The following is a 14,944-nucleotide window of genomic DNA, read 5'->3' on the forward strand; positions in this document are numbered from 1 at the left end:
CATCAAGTGTACACTTTATCACTTTATTTAGAATATTATCACCTCTCTTCAAAACCACCGGGGTAACTTTACCCTAAATGGCCTCGATTGGGTTAGTTTGTCCGTGTTATTTTGAGACTTCAGTGAAACCGAACTAGCTAAACTAAAAAGTCACGCACAAACACAAAGTGACCGAGCGGGGAACCAGCAACTCCAGAGTCCTGCGAGGTGAAACCAATGTTTGACCTCAATGGCGGTTTGGAAGAGAGCATCGATAACGGCGAGGTGGGGTCAGTGAAAATATTTAGAATATAACGTCTACGATGACGTTACATAGCCTCTTAAAGGGACAGTTCACCTTTCACATTACATTACAGGTCATTTAGCTGAGGCTTTTATCCAAAGTGTTTATATTTTAATTTGATTTGAGGGAGTTTTAAACCTTTCAACTGCCTCATTCCAAACATATAATCATCCTGGAAGTGCTTTTTTTCAATTCGGCCTTGGAATTTTTATATTTTTTCTTTGTGTGATCTTCTTTTACTCTTACCCAGTAACATGTAGACTGTTATTTACACATCTAAACAAAAGAAAAACAATGTTTAAAAAGGTCAACAACAACAAAAATGAAAATAGCCCAAGTGGTTGCAGAGATATAGTCATTTTAGTTTGGGTATGCCATTTTCGGAGCAGAGGCCTCAAAAAAGCTTGGCGCTCAAAAGGTTAATTCTTAAAGGGACAGTTCACCTTTTAATTTAAATGACATTACATGTCATTTAGCTGAATCTTTTACCCAAAGTGTCTTACATGTATGTTACATTCATACACCGTAGACACAGCTACAGGGAGCAACTCAGGGTCAAGCGCCTTGCTCAAGAACACATCAACTAGGGCGGGGATTGAACCGCCAACCCCCTGATTGAAAGACGGACCTGCTAACTGACCCACAGTCACTCTTAAAGCGATAGTGTCTGAAATACGATTATGCACTGTGCTACAGGTAAATACTCTTGACCACAGGTAAGCACCTCATAGACCTCCCAACTATCCCTTTAATGTGTACTTCAGTTTGCTTTATATTCAGCTTCATGGTCCGAGGTGGTCGGTCGGTCCGTTTGCTGTTTTTGGATCCACGAGGTGCTTCACGGTACCTTTTTTAAACGAGTCAGGAGTGTTTCTCAGGCCCGTTTCAGCCCATCCGTCTGTATTTTCACATGAAATTTGCCTGAACTTTGCTGGACTAGCGTTTTTTCACCCCTGATCGGCGGACCTGTTTGTTCCCCCTCTTTTCCTGCAATTCTTCTCCAGCTTGGAAACCGGTCGGGATTCGGCCAGGAAGGAAGCCGCGGGGCGCATTTACGCTCCGATAAGTCCTTTTGGTGGAAATGGAAGTGATTTTTTTCCCCGTGCGTCACCAGTTTCAGCGTCGAAAAGGAAACCCGTCGGATAACAGACGTGATTGTCTCTGACAATGGGGGGGGGGGGCGTCTGTCAGAAGAGGGAATCAAAAAAGGGAAAGACGCCGATAGAATTCCCCGGGTTGTTTTTTGCCTCTGATACGCAGATTATAATTTTTTTTACATTTCGTATCAAAGCATCTCCCTCGGTGTGATTAGCAACAACCCCGAAAAAAATGGATTTCATTTCCAGTCATCTGCGTTCCTCTTGTTCCCCCCCCACCCCTCGAGATTAAAAGGAATGTTTTTCTCACAAATGTTGGCAGAATTTTTGCGAAATAAATTTTGCACCGCACGAGAATATTTTGTAAACACAAGAAGAAGAAAAAACAAAATCTCTCTTTAACCTGTGTACTGTATTCTTTTTTTGATAATAATGATTTCACTTGTGATTTAATTGCACCTTCAGGAATTATGGATCACTCATAAAAACATTCTTTCAAGGGTCCCAGTGGTGTCACGGAGCACCTGCATGGCATTGGAAGTCAAATTATTTCCCTCCCTTCTCTCTGTTGTTGTCTCATTCTATCTTAAAGTGTTTAAGACTGTCAAATTAAGCGTTGGCGTCTGGCTCTGGTTTCAGCTGGACACCCACAGAACATCAAAACGGAAATATTTCCCACAAATCCCAAAAAAGGTATCTTCCCCGTGCACGCCCTGCCGCCCGTCGTCTTTTAAGGAACGTTTTTAATTGCCCTCTGGAATGCCACGAAATACGTTTTTTATTATCTGCATGTTGTTGTTTTTTATAAATAAACTCTAATACCTGTAAAACCACCAAATCCAGGGTTCATACTTCAGATGAACGCATGCGAGACGCGACTCTCTGGCTTAAAGGTAACGGACTAGAACGAGCGAGGAAGCGCTCGGGCTCGGCGAATGAAATCCGTCGTTGTGTTTTGCAGGTTCGGCAAAAAAAACACGCGCAACGCGAGCTTTAATCCGGCTCGCGGCGCCATTAACGAGCGAGACGCCACGTTGAGCACCGGGGTGCATTGTGGGGCTTTTATGCAAATGAGACGGGTTCTTTCTCGCTAGTGCATGGAACAAAGCATGGACGAGTGTCGAGGAGACGCGCGTGTGTGTGTAGGTGTGTATGTGTGTGTGTATGTGTGTGTAGGTGTGTGTGTGTGTGTGTGTAGGTGTGTGTGTGTGTGTAGGTGTGTATGTGTGTGTGTAGGTGTGTGTGTGTATGTGTGTGTGTGTGTGTACGTATTTGTGTGTGTGTGTGTATGTATATATATGTATGTATGGGTGTATATGTGTGTGTGTGTATGTATATATATGTGTATATGTATATATGTATGTGTATATATATATGTGTATATGTGTATATATATATGTATATATATATGTGTATATGTGTATATATGTGTATATATGTATATATGTGTATATATATGTATATATGTATGTATGTGTATGTATATATGTATATATGTGTATATGTATATGTGTATATGTATATGTATATGTGTATATATATGTGTATATATGTATATGTATATATATATGTATTTGTATATATGTATATATGTATTTGTAAATGTATATGTGTGTATATATGTATTTGTATATATGTATATGTGTATGTATGTGTATATGTATGGATGTGTATATGTATGTATGTGTATATGTATTTATGTGTATGTGTGTGTATATGTGTGTATGTACGTATGTGTGTATGTGTATATGTGTGTGTGCATGTATATTAGCATTTCCTTACCCAACATATAATGCTCTTCTATGCAACCTAAACACCTCACACACATACACACACAAACACACGCACACACACAGACACACACCTTGTCTCCGTCTGTATGCTTTATTTCCTTGGCGTTGCCTCTTTTTCTCCTTGCTGGTCGCGCCAAAGCTGAGCCCGCCCGACAGACGACCACGAAGAGGAGGAAACGGAAGAACTCGGCCAGCAGCGCCAACAGCGCCGGCACCACGGCGAGCAAGAAGCGCAGCCCGGCCACCAACTTCAGCCTCTCCAGTCAGGTACCTGTAAGCATCACCTCCTTTTTTCTCTCTGACTCTACATGCATGTCGACACACACACACACACACACACACACACACACACGGGAACGTAGTTTTCCTAATTGCATTGCAAGCTATTAGGTTTAATTTATTTTCACAAAAGAGGAAAAGAAGAAAAAAGAAAACTCCAAAAAAAACACCGAACTCAAATCTGTGCAGTGAGACAAAAGAAACCTTCATGGGATTTTATTCTGGGGGAAAAAGAAGAAGTTTCTACATGAAACGACACAAACGACATTTAATAAGAATCATCAAAGCGTAAAGGTTTAGTGGAGAACAGAAGAATTCATAAACCTGTGAAGATGAGAATTAAAGTGTCACATCACCAACTCCAATCTCACTATTTAACAATAAAATGTACTCAACATGCGCTTCTGAATATGTGTTTTAAAAAGACCCCCCCCTGACCCCGCTGACCCCGCCGCTCATCCAAGTGGCTTTAGCCTTGATGTTGTTGTTGTTGTTGTTGTTTTTTCTTCCAAAGTGTCTGTGATGTCGGATCAAAACATATTCAAATGTATCACCTCTACAAGGTCTTGAGTCGTTTTATGAGTGCTGTTACTGGATCAATCACAAACAGCCCAGAATATAATGAAACGTAATAAAATAATAACAAGTAATAAAGTAATACAAAATAAAAAAGTTATAAAAAGTAAAAATTCATTAAAAAGTAAAAAAAGTAATTAAAAAGTAGAAAAGTAATTAAAAAGTAATAAAAAAGTAGAAAAGTAATAAAAAAGTAAAAAAGTAATTAAAAGTAAATATGTAATTAAAAGTTTAAAAGTAATGAAAAAGTAATGAAAAGAGAAAAAGTAATGAAAAAATAAAAAACTTATAAAAAGTAATGAAAAAGTAAATATGTAATAAAAAGTAAAAAGTAATGAAAAAGTTAAAAAGTAAAAAAGTTCGGGAAAAGTAAAAAAGTAATAAAAAGTTAAAATGTAATGAAAAAGTAAAAAAGTGATAAAAAGTCAAAAAAATTATGAAAAAGTAAAAAAAGGTAATAAGAGTAAAAAAGTAATACAAAAGTAATACAAAGTAATAAAGTAGCCAGGTTCATTTTAAACTACTATGAAAAACAAATACAGTTACTAAGTATTGTAGTTGGTATGCAGAATATCTAATGATGAAGATTGATTTATTAATTCCTGCAACTGTGCCACATATAAATATTTCGGAAGATGAAATCAGGTGTGCCGCTTGAACCGATGTCTGATTTTGATGGCTAATTAACCGAGACCATGTAGGTTATGACTCGTCTGTTTACATTTTCATCACTTTTGTCCATTGTTACCCACAAATGTCAAAAACCTGTTTGATGAATCCTTTTTTTCGTCATTTTAAATCAGCGAAATCCGTCCACAAATGACTCCAGTGCCCCATTTAATATCCTAATACCCAGTAACCTGGGATGAAGACGAGAAGCTTTCAGAACATCTTCTTTTTTTCGGCGACTCCTCTTCCGCGCGCCGCGTTCCAGCCTCTGATTTCGCTTGGTGTTTCCGTAACAACCCACTTGACCCAGCTGCAGGTTAAACAGCCTCTTAAGCAGCTGAGTGTCGCGCCACATGTCTGGCTCCCCCCTGGAGGACGTGATGCTGCTGCTGTGTGAGTGTGTAGTGTGTGTGTTGAGACGTACCTGTTCCATACGCTGCTCATTATACACCTCGTGTTGTATTTACACCACCGCGTCCAATTTACTCAGACTGGGTGATTTTGTTCCTTTCATCTAATTATATGCAGCTTCAGCTAAAACTGTGCTGATACCAAACAGAGTTAAAGTGTGTGTTCCATCTCACACACTGTATTCATTCTGCTTCATGAGACATGTTCTATACTCACGAGCATCGTTCAGTATCTCAAGAGGAGACTCAGTTGCTGATTTTAACGTCAGAGACCTCAGTGCTGCATGTTTTTGGGTTGAGGCTTATAAGTTCTTTAAAGATCCTTGTTTTCGGTTCAATGTTAATACAGATAAAAATGTTAATACCATAAAACGTTTTTTTTCTTCATACTTTAGTTGCTAAACATGTTTTTTTTCATACTTTGGATGCTAAAAATGTTTTTTTTTCATACTTTAGATGCTAAAAATGTTTTTTTTTCATGCTTTAGTTGCAAAATGTTTTTTTCATGCTTTAGTTGCTAAACATGTTTTTTTTTCATGCTTTAGATGCTAAACATGTTTTTTTTTCATGCTTTAGTTGCTAAACATGTTTTTTTTCATGCTTTAGTTGCTAAACATGTTTTTTTTCATGCTTTAGATGCTAAACATGTTATTTTTTCATGCTTTAGTTGCTAAACATGTTTTTTTTCATGCTTTAGTTGCTAAACATGTTATTTTTTCATGCTTTAGTTGCTAAATATGTTTTTTTTTCATGCTTTAGTTGCTAAACATGTTTTTTTTCATGCTTTAGATGCTATAAGCAAATAGTATAGAGCAAGAAAAACAAATGAAACCCATGTTTTCCAGGGGAGAGGATTGAGTGTAACATTGTAGAAGTTCTATGTGTCTTATTTGGGGCAATCATTTCATAGCCAGGGTGAGTATCTGCTCGATACTTTAAAACTTCATCTTTCTTGGCTTTTTTTTACTGTATTTATTGTCTCTGGCCTACACACACACACACACACACATGCTGTACCGTCCCGTGGTTAGCTGTCTCGTCATCTCTCCAGATTTGTTGCCCTCGCCCTCCTCTCGTTCCTCCTCCTCTCCGTCTCACACATTCATAATGTACATAACACACACGCTCGCACACACACACACACACACACACACACACACAGCGTGTGCAATTGTTTTCTCTCTGGAAGGCAGTTTGGCTCTGTGCCAGCTCTCATTATCACCGATATCTGGATACAACCCTCTCCATCTCCGAGCCCCTTCTTTCCGTCACGTGCACACACGCTACTCCATCACTGCCCCCCCCCCCCCTCCCACACACACACACACACACACCACCCGTACCACTCAAGCCGTGCACGCCTCTTAAAGACTGGCGGCGTGGCTGCTCACATGCTGGTTACATATGTCGCGCGGCTGCTGTCTTTGTCTGAGAAGTTGTCCGTTGGTGGCTGAGCGCGAGCCTACGTGAGCCCAATGACAATAAGGAGTGGAGGGGGAGGAGGGGGGGGGGGGTTACCAGCGGCTGGAGGAGGAAGGCTGGGAGGATGTATGTGTGTTTGTGTGTATGTCAGAGGGGGGGGGGGGGGCTCATAGAAGAGCAACACTGGCCTCTAGTGGCCTGGATTTACTGGAAATGTGTTGTTCCTTGAACCCAGCAGCAGGTTTGTCATGCAGTCAGTCGGTCGGTGTATTCGAAGCACATATTTTAAAGACTAAAATAATTATCTGCCCAAATGCTGTATGACAAGTTGGTAGATTGTAGATCATCGGAGGAGGATTTCATTTACAAGGATCTGTATTCAGGTACAATGGAGTCGCCTGTGCTTCTGTGTCACAGGGGGGACACTATATATATATATATATATATATATAGTATATATAACTATATATCACAAAAAGTCTTATTTATGTTGCATACTTGCCCCAAATCATAGGAGCCTATATGATTGTATTCAAACGTGTTATTAAGACCGGTGGTATTCTGTTTTTATTAGTGTCAACGGATCCAATAACAAGACCAAAACCATTGATATGAGGAACAAGCATTTATCTGCTGGTGTCCACAAACACACTCACCGTTGCACTGGCTAACATTTTCCTTAATTAACACAAACACACACACGTTGTCGTTTATTTTGACTCGATGCCACAATTACTCACGGGAGAACCAAAATTGGCCCGGGAAAATGTACGATATCAGCTGTATTGTGTGAGAAACATTTGCTAAACACCCCCAAAAATTATAGATTCTGTCTGCCTTATGACAGAAGGTATTATCTTTATTAAAAACACAGTTTTTTTCCTCCCGCCACATTTTTTTCCCGCCACATTTTTCCCGCCACGTCTTTTTTTAAACTCACACTTGTTGCGTCTCGAGGCACGGGGCGCAAAATGTGTCCTCAAAAAATATGTATCGAAAACAAAACCCCCAAAAAAATGCTAATGACACCGTCTCGTGAATTGCAGGGAGCAGGGAGGCGGCCCATTCAAAGCGCCGCTTAGCTCGCGCTAAAGCTAACGAGACGAGTTGACAGTATTAATTAGCTCACAATTAACGCTCCCCGGTGTCACAACAGCCACCAGCTGCTATCGTCTGAGGGATTCCCCTCTTCTTTTTTGGGAGGCCCACAATTGGCCAGAGGTAGGTTGACGGGCCCACCTCACGGGAACAGATGGCGAGCGCGCGGCTTGTTAGCAATCAGCACGTTTTTAGCTAATGACTTAATTAGATATGCAAATTGGCAAATCAGTGTGGATATTGTCATTCAGTCGAAAAACTCGCCTAAATGAATTAGCCCTGATTAAGGCGTAGCGGGGTGTGGAAGTGGTCCGCTGGGGGGGCGGGGGGGGCCTTCGGTAAACATGCAGCCTCTCGTGCTCTTCATCTAAGTGTGTGTTTTGATTTATGTGAGTGTGTGTGTGGGGGGGGGGGGGGGGTGTTGAAGTGTGCTAAATTGTCTAGTTCTGTTTGTCTGTTTACATCCGCGCTTGCTGGAAGTCACCGTGTGTTTATGTCCTCGCGTGGAAACCCCCTCGGTTCGTGTGTGTGTGTGTGTGTGATTGTACAGTAATCTGTGTGTGTGTGTGTGTGTGTGCCGGCCCCAACGTGCACGTCCCGCACTCGGCCGGTGAAGCGCGCTCCATATAACCGCACCGCTTCTTCCCGTGTTGCCACCGGGGGGCGCTGTGGCGCGCCAGCGGGGAGACGCTGGCGTCACGTCGAAAGGAAGATGAGATTCACGGACTCGGCTCACACAAAATAAATGCAGCGGTGATTCAGAGCTTATTGATCAGCGGTTGAATCCACACATTACACTCCAGGGATTATAAGAATAACATAAATTCCACTTTCTTCACCACGCAGGGGATGAAAACGTAAACGCTCGCTTTGCGAACGCTCGTGTCCCGAGGAGCGCACGGACAGAGCGCTGGATGTTTTTGACTAAATCTCTCTCCGCTCCCTTGACCCGCTGCGAGAGAGCCATCTGTGTGAAATATGTCTGACATGATGAGTATCGATCGGTGGGCGGCGACAAGAGAGCGCTGGGGGAATCCATTTGGAGGGGGGGGGGGGCAACCGGTCAGGACGGGACCTTAGGGGCACGCAGACGTCTGAAACACACACGGAAACACACAAAGTCTTTGGAAGCAGGGGGTCTGTGTTTCAGCGGTGAGGTTCACATGTCCCATCTGTGAGGGCGGGGGAGGGGCCACACGTTGTAAACAAACAGAAGTCAAAATCTTGTGCACATATTCATATATTATAATGCAAATGTTGTACTTTTTATTCTCTTTTTTCTCTTCCTCGGATGTGCGTCCACTTGATATTCAGACGGTGATTTGGTTCTCGGACTGAGATGAAACAGATTATGCATTAATTTCTTCTGTGGTAATTTCTCTCTCGCTTTAAGCATATTCATTTGTCGAGCCCCCCCCCCCCCCCCCCCCCCCCGGGCTAAATACGGTCGAGGCCTGCACACGACTGAAACCACGTCACGGACAATGCAACAACAACAAAAAGGATTATATTTGTGAAACCAGTTCTAAAGTTGAGTAAAAAAAATGCAAAAATTGGGAAGATAAACTGAAAATGTCTCCAAAAATGAAATAAACAAGAAAATTCATTAAGAAGACAAACATCAAATGTTTTCAGATAGTCACTACGAATAAAAACATGTATCCATTGAATTAAATCACATTTAAAATGAGGATTGAGAGGATTGTTAGGGCAAGTTCGAATGACCCCAGTGGATGAACTCAAAGGTAATGGCAGACTTCTTAAATCTTGAGATACGCACAATATTGACCTGATTCTACGTGAATGAAAACATTCAGAAGTGTAGAAATAAAAACCGCTCATATAACTACATTGTAAGTGTCACAACAACCACAACAGGACACAGTGGGACCACAGCGTGACCTTTGAAGGTCGGGAGCGTCCGTCGCTGTTGAACCGTTGTCTCTGCCTCCCCTCCAGGACGTGATGGTGGTGGGCGAGCCGACCCTGATGGGCGGCGAGTTCGGCGACGAGGACGAGCGCCTGATCACCCGTCTGGAGAACACGCAGTACGACGCCGCCAACGGCCTGGACGACGAGGACGACTTCAACGGCTCCCCGGCGCTGGGCAACAGCGCTCCGTGGAGCAGCAAGCCCGGCGCCGCCCAGGACGGCAAGGCCGAGAGCGCGGCGCCGCAGCAGCCCTCGCAGTGAGGACGACGCAAGAAGAAGAAGAAGAAGAACAACAACAAAAACACAGATCCTTGACCCCCCCCCCCCTGAGGGCCACAATTCTACACGCCTCACGCCTCTGAAACTGCAAATATTCTGGGGGTGTTTTCTTCTTCTTCCTCTCTGAACACCGGCGGCGTCTCGCAGCAATATCCACACGTCAGAGACAACAATGGCATATATACGTCTGTATGCAGCTGTAATTTAAAAAATACCACGGCGGGGGCTTTTTGCGGGGTGGGGGGAGGGTTCAAGAACCCAGTCTGGAAAAATTGCGTATGACATTTTCCCTCATATCCAAACCTCTATTCTAGTGGAATACTCCAGCTGACAGTAGAGAGAGGGGACAAGAGAAGAAGAGTGAAAACAACAACAACAATAACATCAAATGGCGAGCTCAATGGTGAGAAGGTGGTGTGTTTCTTTCTCTCTCTCTCTTTTTTTTTAACAGAGCCAATGGAAGAATCGAGCCACGTTGGAGACAAATGAAAACATTGTTTTGAGACAATTGCATTTTTATTGGAAATTCAGTCGGCCGTTTGGTCGGCCGTTCCCGCTGTCGCCGTCTGTTTTCCATTTCCAATTAGGAGGAAAATAAAAGTTCTCCGCCGATATGGACCCACGTTCAAACGAAGTGGGGGCGAAAATCGCGTCGCCGGGATTGTGTTTTGGTTTTTTTCTTCCACACGACGGCGGGTCGTCACAGATTTGTGATTTCAAGCAAAACCAGTTTGATTGTGTTCGTGGTCTATTGGTATTTGGTCACGTTGTAATTTTTTATTTGCGGTGATCAGTATGTGAACTTTGCCGACACGCACTGATGCATTAATGTTGATTTTTTTTTTTTTACCCTCTCCCTTCCTCCCCCTCTCAGAAATTGGACTTCTCTCCCTTTAACGACCTACTCCCAAACTGATACTGAAGCCTTTTTTCCTGCATGATTTTATAGGATTTTCTTCTTCTTTTTTTGGGTTTGATATATGTACTTTTTAAGAAGAAGAAAAGAAGAAGATTTTCCTTTTGGGGTTCATCAGTTTGGGAACACTGTTGCAAAGGTTTGTAGCTCTGTAAATAGAGGTGGAATCCTGAAACCAGTTTGAATACGGCAGCTGTTTTGTTTTCGTGCAGGAAGCTTTCAGATTTCTGTCGGGCAGTTTGGATGGACGCCGGTTCGCTCTGGTCGAGAAACCAAAGTGTTTCCTCGACCTCTCTAGCTAGTGCAGAACCAAAGCCTACCAAGTCAACGCTCACAAAAATAATCATATTTCTTGGAATATTGTGTGACACAAGAAAGAAGACACATTTTACATTTTCAAAAAACCAACGCGCGGATTCAATCCAATCCACCCCACAGAAATAGTTGGGCATCCCTGTATCTGTGCTATTCTTTAATCTTTAATTGATAATATATCCCTGATCTCTTTTGTTTGGACTTTTTTTTGTTTGAAAACGGGCAAGAAGGCATAGCAGCGTACGTCTTTCTACAATTGGATCTTATGGGTATTTATTTGTGCATTTCTAAGGAAGCGAACACATTTCTAAATATGTTTGAGCCTAGTATTATTAGACACCATTTGTACATTATATAGCAGAGGTGTTCAGTGTCATATCTGATGTCTGGTATGTATGCTTTACCATTATGTGTGCCAATAAACCGTGCTGACAAAAGAGTTGGATTTGATTTAGTCACGTGCGTCATGTGTGCAGGTAGCATCTATTTTATTAATTTACTCCACTTGATGTTGATTGGTTTGATAAACTATTGGAAAGTTCACCGTGAATCACAGCAACTGACCCCAAAGTCCATTCGGTCACATGACCTTCCGCGTCCGTCTCGTCCAATGGGAGCCAAGCATGACAACCGGACATCGCCATATCTGTTGAGGTAGAAAGTGTCGACCAATCGGAAGCTCCCGGACAGTTGCCAGCGATGAGAGTTAGAACATTTGATTTGCTGTTTGGTGAGAAAATGGTGGATTTGACTGTTTCATTCCCATCTAAGAAGACAAACATCCCTTTTGGAAACTATACGTTTCTATGTGGAAATTGTTGTTTTGTGCTATATTGTTCTTGTTCCAGGTCGTAAAAGGATTCAGTGATCCAACCTAAACATCACGTGTCGGCGTTAAGTCTCTCAAAAATAAAAGAGCAAAAGCTTCTTTCCACAGCTGCCATTTTCTGATGATGGTTATTCATCACATTGGGAGAAATCTATGCCAGAAGTGGCGAAAAAAGAAACGGAAATGTTTTCAGCCAAAGATTTCTCAGACTTCACGAACTGCTTTCATTTCATTTCCACATGCTCATGAATTCGCTTTTGACTAAAAATCTTCCCTACAGGTTCATGCACCTCCTCCCCTGCTCATTGGAGGTTATTAAAAAGCATTCTGGGAAATATAGGCAATCACTAAATATTAAAATAAGTCCTGGAATGTGATGAAGACATAAAAATGAGAACTAATGGTGAATCTTGGTATATATATATATGTTTTATTTTCTTTGATGTTAGCAGCCCTCAGTATATAATATATAAATATATTGCAGTTATTGTCCTTGAGTTTCCTCTAGTGGGAAACTGGAACTGTTGACCCATGGCTCACTGAGCCATGTCTTCACCTGTATCCTGGATCCAATCCCATCTACTCCCACCAAGGACCGTCTCCCAGCCATCGCACCATTCATCATAGCAATAATAAACTCCTCCCTCAACTCCGGCTCCGTCCCCAACACACTTAAACTGGCTGCTGTCACCCCCATCCTCAAGAAACCTGGACTCGACCCTGAGACCATGAGCAATTTCCGACCCATCTCAAATCTTCCCCTCCTGTCAAAAAGTACTGAGACGCGTCGTCGTTGCACAACTCAAAACCCACCTAATTTCCAACAATCCGTCCGAGTCATTTCAATCCGGTTTCCGCTTCGAGCACAGCACTGAAACCCCAGTGACCTCCTTCTCTCCTCGGACTCTGGTCACCTCAACGTTCTCACTCTCCTGGATCTCACTGCAGCCTTCGACACCATCAACCACAACATCCTTCTTTCCCGCCTCGAATCGTCCCTCAACATCACCGGAACTGCTCTCTCGTGGCTCAAATCATATCGAACACAAACCGACAACAATTCATCAGCATCGACAACTGCTCCTCTGTCTCAGGGCGTCCCCCAGGGTCCGGTGCTTGGTCCTCTTCTATTTATCCACTACCTGCTCCCTCTTGGAAACAGTATATGTCAACATGGTCTCCTGTTCCACTGCTATGCCGATGATGTCCAGCTCTACATCTCCACAAAGGCCATTAACACTGCTACTCCCTGCACCTCTTCCACTTCTCCTCTGTCTCAGGGCGTCCCCCAGGGTTCGGTGCTTGGTCCTCTTCTATTTACCCTTTAACGACTCCCTCTTGGAAAGAGTTTACATCAACATGGTCTCCTGTTCCACTGCTACGCCGATAATGTCCAACTCTACATCTCCACAAAGGCCAATACCACTGCTACTCACTCCACTCTGAACCAACTGCCTCACGGACATTAAATCATGGATGCAAACTAATTGTCCTCATCATCATCAGCCCCAAATCTCTCACCAAAACCAGTCACAACTTCTGCCTCACCGTCGACAACTCCACCGTGTCTCCCTCCCCACACATCCGCAACCTCTGAGTCATGTTTGACAGCAACCGGTCCTTTGAACACCACGTCAAACAAAATCACCAGAACTGTCTTCTTTCACTGTTAAAGAACATCGCTCATCTCCGGCCATCACTCTCCTCGTCTGCTGCTGAAACTTTGATCCACGCCTTCATCACCTCCATAATTGACTATTGCAATACAATTCTGTATGGCACATCATCCAAAATCCTAAATAAACTGCAGTACATCCAGTAATCTGCTGCTCGCCTGCTCCATACCGGCTCCCGTGATCACATCCCCTCTGTTTTCCAGAACCTTCCCTGGCTCCCCCGTCTCACAATAGATCCAATACAAAATCCTTCTCGTCACTCACAAAGGCTTCCATAATGAGGCCCCCTCCAACCTCACCGACCTGCTCCACCACCATACTCCATCCCGTCGGCTCCGGTCCATCCCACATAGGACCAAGCACCGGACGTGGGGTGACGGAGCTTTCTCTATATCTGCCCCCTCCCTCTAGAACTCTCTCCCCAAACGTATCCGAGACTGCACCGACCTTTCCACATTCAATTCACAAATCAAAACCCACCTGTTCAGAACTGCTTTTAATGTGTGATTGTGTGCTCTGTGTTCTTATTGTTTTTATTTATTGTATGTATTGTGATTGTAGTTATTTGTATTCTATATATTTTAGGATGTTTTGATATGTTATTTAAAGTGTCTTTGAGTACCTTGAAAAGCACTATATAAATTAAATGCATTATTATCATTATTTTATCCTGTAAAATATAACCTTGATTTGATCTATCATCCCTGTATTCATCCTGCATCTGCTAATCTGAGTTACCTGAATAATTCTGCTGAGGAAAACCTGAAACCTGAACAAATATATGAACTGCTCTGCAAAGTTATGCAGATAACTCAGTATAAGAACAAGCATCTCTGCTGTTGTTGGGTAGACTTTCAATCTAGAACAGCTTGATGGAGCTTTGGCGACACCAAGTGGATTATAGGGAGGACTGCAACAATCTTTAATCATTCTATAATTCTGGCGTTATTATTTCCCCACTATTTGTCAAATCATGCTGCAAAGAAAAACGCAATTTTTTTTAAAGTACACGATTTTTATCTAATTATGTTTATCATTTTGTTTCACTGCAAAAAATATTGTATTATTTTATTATTTTAAATAATGACACATTTACACACTCAAATAATGAGCATTTTCAATAATGTTCCTAGAATTTGTATTAATATTATTACTATTATTAGTACTACTTTCATGAGCATTGGCATTAGTGTCAGTATGTATTTAAACAAAAAAATATCTTTGTAATACCAATGTGTCCACCACAGTGTTATTTAAACTAATTAATCTTTTGTTCTGTTATTTTTTTAAATAAATAAGTACATGTTTCGTTTCCTTTCCCCTGGGTTATACAGAAGATATTCTTAATACATTTAGAATGAAGGAGAATG

The 14,944-nt window shown here is 42.2% G+C and overlaps 1 protein-coding gene across 9 annotated transcripts in view; it reads left to right on the forward strand.

Annotated features, from left to right (window-relative positions):
* Positions 1–9,881, forward strand: part of ldb2a (LIM domain binding 2a) — a 99,906-nt gene extending 90,025 nt beyond the window's left edge. For 3 of the 9 annotated variants that reach the window (XM_056439761.1, XM_056439763.1, XM_056439769.1), the window contains 3 exons: positions 2,020–2,072; positions 3,300–3,446; positions 9,587–9,881. In XM_056439761.1, coding sequence (XP_056295736.1) covers positions 2,020–2,072; positions 3,300–3,446; positions 9,587–9,820 — 434 coding nt within the window. In that variant the 3' untranslated portion in view covers positions 9,821–9,881. The remainder of the gene's footprint in view (positions 1–2,019; positions 2,073–3,299; positions 3,447–9,586) is intronic. The other 6 variants (XM_056439764.1, XM_056439770.1, XM_056439766.1 and 3 more) reach the window with 4 other exon arrangements.
* Positions 9,882–14,944: the final 5,063 nt, after the last annotated feature.

The sequence above is a fragment of the Pseudoliparis swirei genome, chromosome 19 (genome assembly GCF_029220125.1).
Source record: "Pseudoliparis swirei isolate HS2019 ecotype Mariana Trench chromosome 19, NWPU_hadal_v1, whole genome shotgun sequence".
NCBI classification, from domain to species: domain Eukaryota; kingdom Metazoa; phylum Chordata; class Actinopteri; order Perciformes; family Liparidae; genus Pseudoliparis; species Pseudoliparis swirei.